At 41.3% G+C, this 18358-nt stretch overlaps 1 protein-coding gene across 1 annotated transcript in view; it reads right to left on the bottom strand.

Moving 5' to 3' along the window:
• LOC307142079 (zinc finger matrin-type protein 4) overlaps positions 1 to 18358 on the bottom strand; it is a gene marked incomplete at its 5' end in the record, with an annotated part of 217736 nt that overhangs the window by 115377 nt on the left and 84001 nt on the right. Inside the window, 1 exon segment of the mRNA XM_079842605.1 lies at positions 9730 to 9822. Coding sequence (XP_079698731.1) covers positions 9730 to 9822 — 93 coding nt within the window.

Genomic DNA, 18358 nt, shown 5'->3' with positions numbered 1-18358 from the left:
CAGGGATGTTTTTTTAAGTCCTGGCACCATATCAGTGGTTTTTAGATCCACAGGGCCAGTGCATATGGATTGCTATGATTATTATGGTCCCAGAACCAGGGCAAATATTATCCCTCTCACCTCTAGACACATGGAGTGTAATCACACTGGCAAAAAAATTTAAGCAATCAGCAACACCTAAAATAGACCAACCAGCCCAAGTAAGAAAGACCAACAGACACAAAATAAAATGAACTCCTGCTCGATTTAACGAGAATGTTTTTTTCCTGATAGCATTTGCTGCAGAAGACGAATGCAAGTCTATTTCCTATTTTCTCTCAGATTTTCATTCAAACAAGCCTTTTTCTTCCTTGCCAATAACTTGTCACCAACACATTTGTCTGCGTGCATTTACATATGACCTATTTTGGGTTTGATAATAAAAGCAGAGTGAGTGTGTGTGAGCATGTGTGAGTGAAGGTGCTGGTGTGTGAAGTGGTGAATATGTGTGAGCATTTGTGAGCGAGTGTGTGTGTGTGTGTGTGTGTGTGCGTGTGTGTGTATATGTGATGCTCTGGCAGTGTCTGGTCCCGTTCTGTTGTTAACAAAGAGCATTTAATTAGGAGTCTGTTTATCTCTCTTCTCCACTCTCTTATTCCTCTGTTGTAACGTTGGGAAGGGTGAGAAAACAAGCTAAAAATAAGAGCCCGAAGGAGGAAAGTCACAGAGGCACATTAATTCTGCCTGTTAAAAGTGGAATACAAAATATAGATTTAAAAAAGGAGGACAATAGAGGAGGAGACAAAAAATAAAAAATAAACAAAAAACAGTATTTAACATGCGTTCACTCAGTCATTCTACCTCATAGAGAGCCACTAAAGCAAATAAAGATTTTTTTTTAAATATCTCCGAGCACCTTACCGACCTACTTTCCTCTTTTTTTGTTCTCCTGCGCGCCTGTGTACTTCTGCTTGACACTTTTAAAAAGGAAACTCAAACACTCTTTCCACAGTCTCAGTGTAACTCCCTTTTGATGAAGTCAACAAATCTGGAAAACAAGGCGAGTTTTAAGAAGTAACTGAAAACGTGTTATTCTCAGGGGTGGCTCTGCTTTTACATGCTGGGATGTCTCCGTTATGGAAGCCTGTTGTCACCTCAGTGGAAAAAATAAAAAAGGTAATTGTGAGACAAAGTGTAAAATAAGAAATAATGTCACAATTGGGAGATATAAAGTTCCTCTACACTGCGTCATGGAGTTGACGGTATGGTCTGAAGCATGTGTCACAGGCATGCCGGCAGGGTATATAAAGGCGCTTAGAGAGAAAGTAATCAGCTTCTTTGTCTTCAGGAAGCCGTTTGTTTGTGTGAGAGATATATAACACTAGATGATATACAAGAGCTGTGTGTTATCTTTTTAGGAGCAAGGAATGCTCGGTCAGCCCTTGAGGGGCTCCTCGCTCTGCAGCTTCTTCCAATCTGGCAAAATGTTGGCGTCAACATCTGCGAACTCAGACATGTGTAAGTACCGATCTTTTATACTCCAAGTTTTAGGACATGATTGGTTAGGTCTGAATAGTGATGTAACATTGAATCTTCCTGGCAGAACAGCTTTCATTGCCTTGGACTTGGGGGAGAATAGTCTCAGCCTCAGACGTCATGCCCATGCACCGTTGGCTGAACGTCTGATGCATATAGGAGACTTATCTGGAAACACTTCAGGAGTTTTGACGTCGTCATCTGATTGGTTGAATTCTACAGGATGTCCACAAGATGTGTGTCTGTGACCCCAAACTCCTCCATGGAAGAAGAATGCCGTCATGTTTACAACTGTGACAATGAGCGCTTACCAGGATAAACTAAACGCTGGATTTTCAAAAGTATGTGAAGTGCGCGGCTCTATTGTTGCAGTAAAATTGTACATTGTTTTTGAATTAATAATTATAGATGCACGCTGGTCTGTTATTGCAGGGACATTGACTTTACTTTACATCACGGCCCTAGACATGACGCATGATGCACACAACGCAGAACAAATCGAACCGTGATTGGTTGAGTTACATGTCAGTCAAACATCCTCTTGGGTGGTCCTTGTCTAATGAAAACGCCGTTCAGACCAGGTCTGGCCACGCGAGACTGGGGGGGGGGGGGTTATGCTGAGTAAACCCGTCTCCTCCCTTCCCCCAACATATAAGGAGCTGGTTGATGTTATGACCAACATCACAGCCAAATTAAAGTTAGATCGGCGAAAAAAGAGGAATCTGCCCCAGGCAGACTGGATGAGCGACTCCTCACGGGTCATAAGTGTCCCATTCCAGTGAGCTTTCCATTTCTCCCATTGATGAAATGGTTGTGGGAAGCCATTATCAGCTCTTGTTCACTCCCCTTCAGCAACCAGTTATTCAAAAGTGAAGGGCTGAACACAGATGTATGAGGATGCCACACGGGAAGAAAGATTGCAAGAGACTCTTCAGTCTGGGGCATCCTCATATATCTGTGTTCAGCCCTTCACTTTTGAATAACTCATTGGAAGGCTCCATGGAAGGCTCCAGCTTTGCCATTGAAGCCAATGTCAAACTAGGCTCAATGGCAAGGCTTATGTGGAGGTGGGCCAGGCTGGTGTAACCTTGCGGGGCTCAAGGAAAAGGAGAATGCTTACACCTTGATGCCCCGGTGTCACTTTCCAGACTTTTGGGCACGGGATGGGGTCCAAAAGTTCAGGGAGACAAAGGTCATGTCAGCGGCATTTGAACAATTTATCCCCTGCCATGGTTAAGGTCCTACATCTCCCTCTTCTGTCCCTGTTGCTAGCCCTAGGTCAGGGGTAGGCAAGTTCGGTCCTAGAGAGCCGCTGTCCTGCAGAGTTTGACTCCAACCCTGAAAAACCCTTACCTACCTGTAGCTTTAGTAATCCTGAAGACACTGATGAGCTGGTTCAGGTGTGTTTGATTAGGGTTGGAGCTAAACTCTGCAGGTCAGCGGCTCTCTAGGACTGAACTTGCCTACCCCTGCCCTAGGTGGAGGAAAAAGAGTGTCTGGAGAGTGTTGCTGCCCATGCTCCACCTCTGAGGAGTCGGGGATCGACACAATTTACCTTGTAAGAAGCCGAAAAAGCATCTGAGGGAAGTTTTAGTTTCTAGATTTAGTTTTAGTTTTAGATACTACTAGGTCGCGGGGTTGATTCTCAATACCAGCAGGAAATTACTGAGGTGCCCATGAGCATGGCACCTAACCCCCAATCACTCCCTGGGCGCCACAGCAAAACTCCACGGTTTGCAGTGTGTGTGTGTTCACTACTCACTACTCCTAGTGTGTTTGCACTAACTTGGATGGGTTAAATGCAAAGGGACAAATTCAGAGAATGGGTTACCATACCTATGTCACTTTCACTTTCGATAATGCTGAAAAATTGGGAATTGTGTGCAGTGTGAACAAAGCCTTTCTTATTTCATAAGACTTAATGGAGTTCTCAGTAAAGTTTCATGCAAATATCAACTTTTTCTCAGATGTTTCCCTAAAGGATCTAAAAATAGATTTAAATGAGACAATTATTGACGTACCATAAAGTAGCTATACAATTGGATAGCATATCTCAGATCATTTGATCTTGAAGGAATTTGATCAGAAATTTTTGAGTTCATATTGACTCTGACTTTTGATTGTCGACTTTGATATCTTGGTAAGTCTGGGCACAGTTTGAGACATTAAGATTTATTTCTATACTTCAGAAGAGACATTTGATATTATTATCATATTTTTCTCAGGAAAAATCTGGAGTTTCAATTTGCTCACCATTTAAACATTTCTGTCTTGAGCAAACAATTAAGAATATGAAGCTCTATTTCTCAGTACATGTCTGCGTAGGGAAAAAGATCGATATAAAAGGAGATCTCATGTGTGATTTTTTTTCTCTCATGTGTGAGACGGCATTGACAGGGCACACAGTGTCTCTGACTGATTCCAGACTGACAGATGAGTAAATGCAAGGAAGATCTGCTTCAATCCATTAATTCTTGACAGAGAAATCTGAATTGACTAGTAGGGGTGTGTGGAGTGGACAAAAAAAGTTGTGAAAGTTGAGTTTGAGCCAAAGAAAGGTTGTCCAGCATCAGTTTACGAAAGTGTCAGTGCAGTCATGGCAGAGATCTGTCTGGTCCAAGAAGAATTATTCATAAACAACCACACTAATGAGCTCAATATACTGTACAAGCACAGACCATGCTTTAAACAAAAATGGTAGCTGGGAGGTTAGGTTTCTCTCAATGCTGAATGTTTCATAGTTTTAAACTAACATCTCCACCCCTCAGAGACCCTTCTGAAAGCAATTACAAGAGCTCAATCACCTACTAACAAGTCAAAACAACCTGTAAGAGTCAGTATGTCAAATCATCAATCCGCACTGGGATCATTATAGTATGTTCAGGGCTGCCAGAAAATAATAAAAAGCCCTAAATCTATTCATCTAGTGGTTTATAGCCTCTCCAAATTGTCTGTTGGCTTCCTAAACAGCTTGTGTTAATCATTGCTTAATTCAAAAATCCATGAAGACATTAGATGACTGCTTTACCTTTTGGGGAAATGGAACATTAACATTCTGTCTCTGAGTGAAAACAACAGAACAATTTAAGCTCAGGGTCTGTAATCTCCACTGCCCCCATTTAGCATTTCACTGTAAACAAAACAATTCCCTCGAGGTTAATAAACAACTCTTACAAAAAGAAGTATACTTCCAGTTAATTTTATCAAGTATACTTAACCCTTGTGTGGAGTTCATATTTTTGTTATTCAGCCAGTGTTCGTGGGTCTGGTGGACCCGCTGCATTTTTGGGTTTTTAATTCAACACAATCAAAAATTGTATGTTAAAGGGTTAGTTCACCCAAAAATGAACATTTTGTCATTAATTACTCACCCTCGTGTCGTTCGACCCCCGTAAGACTTCGGAACACAAATAAAGATATTTTTGTTGAAAGCTGATGGCTGAGAAAGGCTTCAGATAGGCCTCCATTGGCATTCAGTACATTTACACTCCCAAGACCCATAAAAGGCACTAAAAACGTCGTTACAAAGTCCATCTCACCACAGTGGCTCTACAATAATTTTACGATGCGACGACAATAGTTTTTGTGCGCAAAAAAAAAATCAAAATAACGCCTTTATCTAACTTGTTCTTGTCTTCCGTGTGTGCCTCCAAGACGCATGCGCGAGAATATGACGCAGATCCGGCGTTCGGACACATGACCCAGAAGCGATTTGTTTACAAGCGGAGGAAGACGCGAGTATCTAAGCTGTTGGATTCTACATTGATCGTGCTTTAGGTCTCGGCGTAGTGCTCAAATGGGACTAAAGCATGCATTCCATGGATTCCCGAACGCCGGCGCTACGTCATATTCTCGCGCATGCGTCGAACGACACGAGGGTGAGTAATTAATTACAGTATTTTCATTTTTGGGTGAACTAACCCTTTAAAATACTCAACAGATGTTTACTTCATCCCAATTACAAGCAATATAAACAGCATATATGGTTAATACTTTCTCTTTACCTTTGTTAGATCACATTTAAGAATTGCAACCTCATGTGGGAATGGCAGGGGTAGAAATAAAACTCACTCTTGCACTCTCTCACACTTACACTCAATCTCTCTCTCACACGCACACACACACACACTCATGAATGCACACACACACACACACACACACACACACACACACACACACACACACACACACACACACACACACACACACACACACACACACACACACACACACACACAAATATGTGGTGTATGGTTACTCTCCATAGGCATAATGGTTTTTCTAATGTACAAACTGTATAATCTATCCCCCTACACTAACCCTACCCCTAAACCTACCAATCACAGAAAACTTTTGGCATTTTTTGAATTTCAAAAAACACCATTTAGTGTTTTAGTATGAGGACACAGATGTCATCATAAACCATGTTTACGTTGTACGACATTCCTTCAATGTCATTATACACATTTGTGTCCTCATAAACCATATACATGAACATACACACATTAACAGCAGGCCCTGACAGGAGGAGGACAGAGTAAAGGTACACAGGACCTACAATTTCCACACTTTTATTAGCCCGGGGTCCAGTGGACCCGAACATCCTGTGTGTAATATAAATGTGTAGGGGGGGTGTACAGTGTGTGGTCATTGAAAATGTGTTCTGATATATATTCCTCACAGAAAATGAGCCAAGGCCAATGAGTCTCAGTTTGAAAAAATAATTCATCGTATCATTTTTCTTTTGATAAAAAATGAAAACGGGTCCAACAGACCCGAACACCATACAAGGGTTAAGTAATGTTCAAGTATATTTTTAATTATGTGTTACTTAGAAAGTATACCAATATCAATGTACTAGTAGCAAACTTGTATGTGAACTATTTCAATACTGGGACTAAATTGGCCCACTTTTAGTATATAAAAGTATACATTTAAGTGTACTATAAGTGTAACAATAGTAAACTTTAAGTACACAACTAAATGTCTCATTTGTACTGCATCTGTACTACAAGTGAACTTATTCGTATACTGGTAGTTTACCATTTTAATACTTGTAGTATTTTTTTATTTTGTTTATGATTGATCACTTTGAAATACACTCTTAATAAACTACTAGTTTAGTAGTTTTATACTGCAAGTATACTTATAAATTTTCTTTAAGTGAACATAGCATCATACTTATAGTTTACTATGTACATATTATTTTTGCACTTTAAGTATACTACTATGTTCCTATATAGGTATTAATTTTGTATACTTGAAATACCTTTAACTCTTTCCATTTTAACATAATTTTATTGTAGCTTCATGCATCCTTTTATATACACTTGAATGTGCAAGTTTAAATTTTTTTTTTTTTAAAACAACATTTTAAACAAAATTGCATTTTAGTCAAAGACTTAATCTGGATCAGATTCAGAATGATGATCAAAACACAGATGGAGTAGATCGAGTCCATCTACACCTCCAAAGCTTTTCAGTTGTTTCCTCTTCATGGGTTCAACATTTCATTCAGTACCATTAGGTGGTTTTAAAATTATATGCTGTTTAATTTTTTATGATTTAATTATTTTACATATGCGTTAGCAATCTTCTATCACAAGTTTCTGCTTCTTCTTCACATGTGTTTTGATCTGGAGATTCTGTACTAAAAGAAGTGTAATAATATCCACTTCCATATAACAGGGAAAACATGGATAGCCGGAAAAATCAGTCAATTGCAAGGAAAGAGTGAAGTTGATTTGAAGTAAATTCCCATGTACCCTACCAGTGGACTAGCCTACATAAAAATTCAGATATTCAACATATCTGTTTTCTTCATAAATAATTATTTTCAAACAATGTAAGTTTATAAGACAAAACTATGTGGAAAACATATTTAATAGCTACTCAATCAAATAAGTAAACCCAGCTACTTATACTTTTCTGTCAGTATCCTATAAGTCAAGTATACTCAAGTGCAAATGTAATTATATTTCTGAGAAGTACATACAAAGTAAACTGAAAGTATACTTTCTTATTTTTTCAGTTAAAATAAGTATACCAATACCACACTTGAATAAACATATTTTTCGTAAGGGAAGTAAAATAGATTATTCCAAATAGTTGTCATTTACAGTATGTAGAGACATGAAACAAAATGTACACTGTATTAAGAGTGTAAAATGAATGTGAAAAATGAATAGCATAGCTCAGGTAATGTGATGAGAAATATTTTTGTGTTCATTTTGAGATCTCCGACTTTTGATTGCATACTTTTGTATCATTGCAAATATGTGCACAAAATGAAACAATTTTGAGAGGAGGGTGAGATTTACCTTGGTATTTTTCTCAAGAGAAATAACTGAGAGCCAGCCAATTTACATTAACTCTATCTCTATTTTCTTTCCATTTAATCTCTATTGCTATCAAAGAGAAATTATTGAGATATAAGAGATAAAAGAGACTTTATTAGTGATTTTTATAGAATATCACCAGGTAAGTCGTGGCCTAATGGTTAGAGAGCCAGACTGGTAAAATGGCATCCTACTGCTCTGGGGGTGTGTGTGTCCATGGTTTGTGTGTCCTGTGTTTGGGTGTGTGTCTGGGTGTGAGTTTGCCATGGCGTGTCCATGGTTCACTCCTCACTACTCCTAATATGTGTGCACTAACTTACTTTAAAGGTAAATGTGGACTTAAGTATCTGAAAGAAAACTGGCAGTGGGCGGTCACAAATACAAAACAAAACCAGACATTCCGAAACACATTTCAAAGTAGAATAACTGTCTGTTAGGGGTGTAACGGTACACGTATTCGTCCCGAACCGTTTCGGTACAGGGCTTTCGGTTCGGTGCGCGTGTGTACCGAACGGTTCCGAATGCAATCTTGTCAAACAGCTTGTAAACAATGTCACGCAGCATCATTTACCTCAGAATCAGAAGTCATTCAGTGTCCACAGCTGTTAATTCACTAGAGAAATCAACTCTTTCACTAAATATATGCACTATTTTAGCCTAATATATATATATATATATATATATATATATATATATATATATATATATATATATACATATATTTACATGTTTGCACACAATGTGTTATTTGAGTGTTGATTATCCTATAACTAAACATGAATATCAGCTGAATATAGGCTCATAGTTTGGGCTCTGTTGTTAACCTTTAATATTATAGTAATCATGTGCAAGTAAGGGCTCCCTATATAGTTTACAGCATTATCTTTAAGAAACTTTTAGTTATAATATAATTAATTTAAGGACAGACACATTTTTTTCAGTAAACCACTGTTTAATAAAAAATAAATAAAAAGCCATTTTTTAAAACTGCTGTACCGAACCCGTACCAAACCGTGACTTCAAAACCGAGGTACGTACCGAACCGTCAGTTTTGTGTACTGTTACACCCCTACTGTCTGTATAATTGTTTTGCAGAGAAACAAGTATGTGAATTTAGCATGTTTACTAAATCTCTGCAAACATATTATGGTAATGTTGTGCTTTAGTACAGTCAAAAAAATTACATACAGCACCTTTAAAGGGGCTATACTGTATGTGAAATTCAGAAACCTCTGTTATTAGTGACACCAGTGGCCGCAGCCAGCAGCTTATTGCTTGTGCTCGCACTTGTGCACACATAATGTACAACGGACTGAACGGGATTTAATACCCTAATATACTCACAGCATAGGTATATAGGACTATACGGGGTGTTGAAATGGTTTCGAATGCGCCCTCAGTTTGAATTAATCTCTTTTTTTGCATGACACATTGACATTACAGTACAGAGTATAGTCTTTCGGCATTATCCTGAACATTACATTCATTTCATGTGTCACTGAACACAAGAGAGGCTCTCAGGAGCACGCTCAAACGTCACATTCCTTTGATTTTCCCAGGCAAAAACATCAAGTCCTTCACATAAAAATCAGTTTACAGGCTTTCATAGACAACCTAGGAAATCGGGGAAGGTCCGTTTTTTTTTGTTGTTGTTAAGTTTCGTTACAAGCTGTTTACACATTGGTAATAAAAAAGTGATTAATAAATTAAAAGTCTTACATATAGCCCCTTCAATTCATAGTAAACAACAGACAAAATATTTGGATAATTATATTGGAAATAAATAAAGAGAGAAAGAAGAGAGAGAAGTACAGCAGCAAGCCTTTTGGAACATAAATTACACGTGAAGTTTAATTTTAAAAGCTTAAGAAAATACCGGATTGTCTGGTCTCAGTCTTTTGGATGGTGGTCCTCCATCTTCTGGGTGGAGCATGTAGAACAGGCGCACTTTGTTGGCATGTTTCTTGCTCTGTTGTGTGAGAGAAAAAGACCGCAAGAGTGAGTGGAATTAACATAATGCAGATCAGGATTGCATCCTGTTAATGTACAACAATACTGTGGTGCAAATAGTATGTATCTGTCAAAATAAAGTATAAATAGCATCTAATTAGGCTACTATGTACACATATTGCAAAGAACTGCTACTTTTACATGGTGTAAATAGAATATATAGTGCAAATAGCCGCTGCCATAAAAAAATATCTTACAAGAGCGTTCTGGGAAAAATGCGCAATTCCTGGTACAATTTAATTAATAGATCTGAGTCCCGCCACCCGAACCTACATCGCTAAACTAGGTTTGTTTTTTTTCTTTCTAACTTGTGAGAGGCCGTAGCTACATTTGGTTGTGCGAAGCGGCAAAGCAAAGCTCCTCTGAAACCTGAATGCGGTAAGTGAGGGAGAAATGAACAGTTCTGTGCAGTTCACATATTGATTAAGGGACAGTGCAGTTTTTTCAATATATGACAATCACAGGATAAGTGGCAAACCTAAACGATAGCTACTGTGTGTGTGAGTGAGAGAGTGTGTGTGTGAAACCCTACATTATGGGGACAAAATGTCTCCACAAAGATGGCAATATCTTGAAAATGTTTTGGTCCCCATGAGGAAAATAAATCACACTAAGTGGTATTTTTTGAAAATGTATAAATGCAGAAAGTTTTGTGTGATGGGTAGGTTTAGTGTAGGGGGATGGATTGCACCGAGATAATTAATTGTATACCGTACAAACTGTATAAAGTCCCCATAAAACATGAAAACACAACATAGCTTGGTCTTGTTGAAGTTAGAGGCCTGTTTGATGAAGTTGAAACTCTTGTCAGGCTGCTTTTAATCATCCCAGTCTCATCAGCTGAGGCTGAACAAAGTTTCAGTGTTCTTAGGAGACTGAAAACATGGTATAGAACAATAATAGCCCAAGTGAGACTTAACAGTATTGCTGTGTGCCATGTCCACCAGGACAAACTGGCCCATATTGATGTGAAACAAATATGCCAACAGTTAATTTCTGTTAATGACAGACATAAACATGTGTTTGGATTCTTCAAATAGCAATGAACAAGACAGTAGACACATTTACTATCGCATTGCACTATGAACAGAGTAAAGGTAAGTTTCTTTCAAACTGCCCCCTTGTTTATATTAGTTACCTGTAACATTACATAATTCATTAATTAGCATATTGTTAAGGTCAACATAGACTAAAAACTGTAATACATTATCCTTTTCATTTACTGAATCCTCAGCTTCCAGGGCTGTCCCCACCAATTTCAAAATCAAACCTATGCCCTTGTGTGTATGTATGTACCTACTGTATATGTTTTCTCATTTCTTATCTGCATTGAATATTAACTACTGTCTTCTGTTACTCCACCCAAACAATTTTATTATTTCATAGGAAACTGAAGATACCAAAGTGTTTGGCAGTCGCTTCAACTTTGAAAAATGCATGTGACTACTTAGCTTTCAAAACATTTACAGCCACACACATATCAAATAGTCGAGGTGGGCCAGGAGAGCAAAACCCCAGTGACCTTCGTTAGAAAAAAAAAAAAAAAAAAAGCTAACTTACCTGCTATAAGAATCAGTAATGTCCAGGCGGTGAGAATTTCAGTCTATGGCTGACTCTTTTTCAATTTTTGCATGCACTGCCGGTATCTCAGGTAACAGTTTTACACCTGCCCTGTTCGAACCCTATATTAGATAATAATGTGAGATCTGGCCATATATGAAAAAATATGAGATGTAAAGTGGATCATTATGATAGACTCACTTTTTTCCATACTCTTTTTAATATAAAACTTACAGCTGCTCTTCATTTTGGAGTTGGCCTGTGTCAAAACGCTCCACTTCACACACTGTTTATGCAGAGCCGTTTCCTGAGCTCAATGAGGGAGGGTATATTTTAAAATACTGCTTTTAAAATGCGATAGAAAAATGAAAGCCTTGCAGTATGACATTTCAGTTTTGGCTGTTTAAGATCACAGAACGTATTTACACAGTCAATTACAGAGATGTGCTCCTCAAGCAGAAGTGTTTGTATTAACTGAATATGTAAACTAAAGCGATGTTTTGTTCCAAAACCCGAGCTACCTATCATAGGCACACAAATAAGCAGCAACATTACACTGCCTTATTATCTCTCTCTCTCTCTCTCTCTCTCTCTCTCTCTCTCTCTCTCTCTCTCTCTCTCTCTCTCTCTCTCTCTCTGTATGTATCCTTCACTAATGTTCAAAAGATTTTTTTTAAAATAAGTCTTTAATTATTTGATCAAAAATACAGTAAAAACGTCTTGGTTACGTATGGTAACCCTCGTTCCCTGAAGGAGGGAACGGAGACCCGAATACGCATATAGGACCGCCGTGGGGGTCACAACATATGGAACCCAGCCTAACACAAGTTCCACCAATGCATACGAGTGTTTGACCTGGCGTTGGACGCTCCGCCACGTCCGATTGCCGCGGGTTGCAGAGGACTCGACAGGGTTCTGGGAAACTTGACTGGAGAAATATAAGTGCACGTATCCGTTCCGCAGGGAAGGGAGTGGCGCAGCAAGCCGACACTAGAATGGGCATTTCGGTGTTACTTACTATGGGAAGTGAGCACACAGGAAGATAGCGGCTCTACACGGAGGCTATAAAATCTAGCGAACGTGTTAGGTGTCGCCCAGCCCGCAGCTCTACAGATATCTGTCAGTGCTTGCAGGCTCACCACCTGGTCTCGGAAGGGAGTGGTGGGAACCTTGGGCACATATCCAGGCCGGGGTCTCCGGATTACATGAGAGTTACCAGGCCCGAACTCCAGGCAGAATTCGTCGACCGAAAATGCCTGCAGGTCCCCTACCCTCTTGATAGAGGCCAATGCAGTCAGGAGTACTGTCTTCAGAGACATAATTTTTAACTCTGCTGACTGCAAAGGCTCAAAGGGCGCTCTCTGTAGTGCGGTTAGCACCAGAGTTAAGTCCCAAGAGGGTATAGAGGGAGGACATTTTTAGGAGGCAGATTTAGTCTCCTCGCCCCCCTCAGGAACCTGACGATCAGATCGTGCTTCCCTAAAGACTTACCATCTACCATCTCATGGTTTGCGGCGATCGCGGCAACATAAACTTTGATGGTGGAGGGAGACAGCCTTCGCTCAAACCCATCTTGTAGGAAGGAAAGCACTGAACCGATCGAGCATCTTCGGGGGGGCTTTTCGGTGAGAAGAACACCAATTGACGAACAGGTTCTACTTCAAGGCGCTTCTTAGAGGGAGCTCTAGCGGAAGTGATGGTGTCTACCACATTCTGTGGAAGGCCACCTAGAACCTCGGCAGCCCATCCAGGGACCAGACATGGAGTTTCCAGAGGTCCGGACGCGGGTGCCATAGGGGACCCCGTCTCTGAGTCAGGAGGTCCTTCTTCGCGAGGAGCACTAGTTCCTGGAACAAAGTCCTGTTGGGCCAATACGGAGCGACCAAATGGACCTGCTCTTCGTCCTCCCTGACTTTGCACAGTGTCTGTGCGAGAAGGCTCACTGGGGGAAATGCATATTTGCGTAGGCCCCGGAGCCAGCTGTTGTGTGGCAGGGCATCCGAGTCGAGGGTCCCCTCGGTCAGGGAATAGAACAACTGGCAGTGGGTCTTGTCTGGAGTGGCAAACAGGTCTACCTGTGCGGCCCCGAAATGACTCCAGATCAGCTGGACCGCCTGGGGATGGAGTCTCCTCTCTCCCGGGAGCACTGGCAATCACAACAGCTCGTCGGCCGCACGATTGAGCAGGCCCGGAATGTGAATGGCATGAAGCGACCTCAGATGCTTATGACTCCATAAGAGGAGATGGCAGGCGAGTTGTGACATGCGACGGGAGCATAGACTACCCGGTTTGTTGATGTACGCAATGGCCGCAGTGTTGTCCGTACGGTCCAGAACGTGCTTGCCTAGTAGCAGCGTTTTGAAGCTGCTCAGCGCAAGACGAACTGCTAACAACTCCAGGCAATTGATATGCCATTGCAGTTGGGGCCCCGTCCACAGACCCGAAACTGCACGACCGTTGTACGTGGCACCCCAGCCGGTGGATGAGGCATCCATGGAGACAACAGCAGGCCTGGACACTTGTTCTAGAGGCACTCCTGCCCGTAGAAATTAAGGGTCCGACCACGGGCTGAAGGACATGAGTCCAGTCGGACTCTGGATGATGACTGCGGCCAGCAGCCCGAACAATCCGGCCATGGAGAGGGGGCAGCGCAGTGTCACACCCGTGTTGCTCTTTTTGCACCCAGGGGATAGCCTCCTCTGTGAGGTGTGCTGTTAGGGCGACCGAATCCAGCTGCATCCCGAGAAAAGAGATCCTCTGCGCGGGGCAGAGTTTGCTCTTCTCCCAGTTGACTCGAAGCCCAAACTGGCTGAGGTGCCTGAGCACCATGTCCCTGTGTTCGCACAACTGCTCCCGCGAATCAGCCAGTCGTCGAGATAGTTGAGGATGCGAACGCCACTCTCTCTCATGGGAGCAATGGCCGCCTCTGCAACTTTCGTGAAGACACGGGGCGAGGGGCCAGCGGCAGAAAAGAAAACAAATGAGAAACAAGGATTCTCCCCCGGCCCTCCTTCAGAGGAAGCAGTGGAGCTGCAGCCATCTCCTGAAGAGCAGTTTCCTCCATCTCTGGGCGGCCCATCTCAGGGTCGCTTGTGACGGCGCTTGCCACCTGGCTTGGCAGCGGCCTGAGCGGGCTGGACGTCCTTTCCACGCCGACGCCCGGGTGGAGGCTGCTGCTGGGCTTTGGCGGGAGCGGAGGCGGCGGCGGGCGGACGTCCTTGGCGACGAGCAGTCGGAGGCGTTGCGGCCAGCGGCCCGAACAACCCGGCCATGGAGATGGGGCAGTGCAGTGTCACACCCGTGTTGCTCTTTTTGCACCCAGGGGATAACCGCGACAGAATACAGGGGGAAGTGCAGCCTGTACCTGTACTCACTGTTCAGAATGGAACACCCTCACCGAACCAACAAAAAAATAAAAAAAATGTGGTGCTGTAAGAACAGCAGTTTTTGCTGCTTGCAGCGGTGAGCATGCGGTTGCGCTGTTCTGTGCTGTCACGCCAGCACAAGCGTCCTCGTCTTGATCTCTGTATTTCTCTCTCTTGCTGAGTAGTCTTTAGCTCTTCGTACAAACGTCGTTCGGCTCCGAAGTGAATGACAATAGTGCGCTGCTCTCGCTTCCTGGTTATACCATCGGGGCGGGCACGAGATGCAAATCTCACACGCCAATGGCCCATTGGCCTGTTCTCTATATCTCGAAGCTGATAGGGGCTCTCTGAAGTGAGCCCAATTTGTCGGTGACGTCCGACGTACGTCAAACGTGAAGGGTCAAGGGTCAAGCCAAACATCACTTGTCTCTTCATCAGACACATATCCTTCAAGAATGATTTTATGTTCAATATTAAAATAACAATGAATGATAATCAAGTATAACCATTTCCTACATTTGATAAATCAGTTCTCTATATTCACGGAGTGATTTTGGATATTGTAGTGTTTTAGTTGCTCTGTGCTTTTGAATCCAGATTATTCAGGAGCTGCTCTGATGTCTGTGTCAAGACGTGCTGACAGGCAACTGTCCTTGGTGTTGTAATAACACTCCAGGGAGTCAAACGAGATCAGCATATGTTAACTGTATGTCTTCCTAAAGCGACCCCCGGGGTCATCCCTGAAACATCTATGGGATTCTTTGGGGACTCAGGGGAAAATGTACCTCTTTGATCTATCTTCTTTCTTTATAGAATAGAATAAAGTCACTTCTGAATTAGAGTTAGTGTCAACATGTTTTGGAGAAAGACTTTGTTGATAGTTAGTTAAGATGTCCCGACCTTGATGGAGACTGTTTTTCTGGGAAACTTTGTGTGTGCGTTTCATGATTCTGTGCAGATCCAGTATTGGAGATGGTCCTTTCTGCAAACGATCCCAGACTTTGAGGCGTCTTTTCTGTGATCTCCGAGGTCATTGAGGGTTAATCTGGACCTGGGCGACACGGAGTCTACGCATTTTGAGAGATATATGCTCCTATCTGTCTACGTGTGGAAAGTTGCTTACAATGCATGTTGTTAGAACCAATCAGAATCATTCCACATGGCAATAATGACGTGTCTAGACCTTGAAAACAGTATAACTGTTCAGAAAATTGTATGTACGTTAGACGGAGGCGGGAGACTGTTGGAGGGAGCGCGGCCTACGAACTCCTCTTGAGCTGGCTTCTGCTGATGAAACTGCAAACTATTCTTCAGTAAAATTTTCTTTAATTAATCTGACTCCTGACTCCTGGTCTTCATTTTTCACTACTGGTCCTGGGTCCTAAGCTGTTACCCCAACAGTTTATGGTGGAGATTTGGCGAGCAATCATTCCTTGGTACACCTCTGGCAAACAAGTAGATAAGGTAGTATATTTTTATTATTAGACTTGTCTGACTGGAAGAGACTGGGTTAGGGGAACGGGAGAGCTTTATTTCAATGGGAAATAGGGAATAATTATACTAAGGATTGTGTTTCGGCTACTCTGAGTAAGTCGAGAGCTTTTTGAGAAACACACAAGGGGTATAAGAAGTCGCTCCAGTAGGCCAATAATTTGGAAACGGGGTGCAACGTAGGCATGCTTAAAGGGGAGAGAGCTGATTAAGGGCTAAGGTAAGGATACCACTCCTAAAGGGGCATGCGGCACTGGACAAAGGGGGCCAGTGCATCACCGCAAACCTTCTCCGTCTCTTCCAACTCAGATAGGGGATCCCCGAATTTAGGACAATAGACAGTTAGGGATTAAGTTATTAGTTAAACAAAATAAAAATAGATTCAGGGTTGTTTGCCAGGGATGCATCAGGAACGATCCCGAGTAAAATGTAAGGTATGACCCAAATTGGAATGGACCAGTAAGTGACTTTTTCGTATAAGTTTACTTTGCAGTTTCATCACGCAGAAGCCACAGCTGTGTTGGTTAAAGATCTTCGCCTCCATCTCTGCTGGTATAATTTCAGGTGAGTATGAACTTTGACTAAAATGATGGCTAAAAATTTGAGTGACATGATCAGTCCAGATAAAGATTTTGAGATGAAAGACAGCAAACGCTGTAAGCAGCGCTGCTCTAAAGCCCTGACGTCAAAGAAATTTGAAAGAATTATCAAGTAAATGGGCAGCAAAGGTTTTAATTCTAATTTGAAAAGTTACTTGACTGGCTAAAAGCTAAAAGACTGGAAAAATTTTAATTCCTAACTGTTTGTGAGATAAATTGGCAGAAATCACTGAAAATGATGTAGGATTTCGTTTGTGTAGTCTGAGTAAAAGGACTTGAAGTTGTTTTTGAAAAGAAAAAGGAAAAAGCAGATATAGTCACGGAGGGATTTTAAACAGAGTGCACAGATTGAAAATAAGGAAATAAGGAATAAGTTCAATAAATTGAAGTCTGAAGGAATTCCTTTTAAAGGAAAGATCCATGATCATTTTAAAATAAATTATGAGGTTAAAAATTAATGGAAGAGCTGTAATAAAACAATTTGCTTATCTGAATCTGCCCCACCATGTCATTTCTGGTGCTGTGGCTAAAATTGGAAGAGTAACTCAGACTCAATTTAGATGTTTGAAGTTTAAATTTATTGTTTGGACAAAAGACAAATATAAAATTATGGTTATTTGGAACGTCAATTCTGGCAAAAGATAGAGTTAAAAGGAAAATGTCTGTCGCTTATTTGAAAACAATTTTAATTTCTAGCCAGGTCTTACGCTGAGCTAGTGTGAAGTCTGATGTTTATTGGAAGATAAATGTGATCTCTAGCCAAGTCTTATGCTGTGCTAGAGTGACAAGTTAAAAGAATGCATAGAAGTCTCTCTCTCTTTCGAAACCAGCTCAAGGCTGATATCTGAGCCTGTGCCACAGAGTAAAAGCACAGGGCATCACTTGAAAATAATAAGACATGTTTTAGGGAAAACATAGTGTTTAAAAAGGTATGAGATGTTTTTACACATAGACCTTAAATGAGAATGAATTTAACATTAAAGTTAAAGTCTTAGACAACTTTTGAAAAGGTTATCAGAGAGGGAGAGAGAGAGAGACTGCTTGTGGAAGCAGGGATGGTACAATTTGTTATCGCCCTGCTAAAGCTGAAACAAAACAAAGAAATGATATCAGAACCAAAACAATCCAGCTGACTTTTGTAGAGACAAATTAATAATAAGCAGACGTAAAAGCTGAGTTTAAATAATAATTTGAGTAAACACTAAAAGTAGAATTTGCGAATGAGCAATTAATGTTTAATGTGTGTGTGGGTGTGACTGCTCTTTATGTTTTGTATGTGTTGTATGTGTTCCTAGAACTGTTCTGTCCTAATTGGGTGTCATTAACCTCTGGAATGAGTGTTTGACCATTACAGATGGGTTAAGGTAAACGACAACCTTTAGAGAAACTGATAATTTTGAAGGAATCTGGTGAAAAGATGATCCAGAACACGGGACGAGCTTTAAATGGATTGTTATCCAGCTCTGTCTGTTATGACGAC

Source organism: Gobio gobio (genome assembly GCF_949357685.1).
Source record: "Gobio gobio genome assembly, chromosome: 18".
NCBI lineage: Eukaryota > Metazoa > Chordata > Actinopteri > Cypriniformes > Gobionidae > Gobio > Gobio gobio.
The sequence above is the reverse complement of the archived record's forward strand: the minus strand, read 5'-3'. Positions and strand labels throughout refer to the sequence as shown.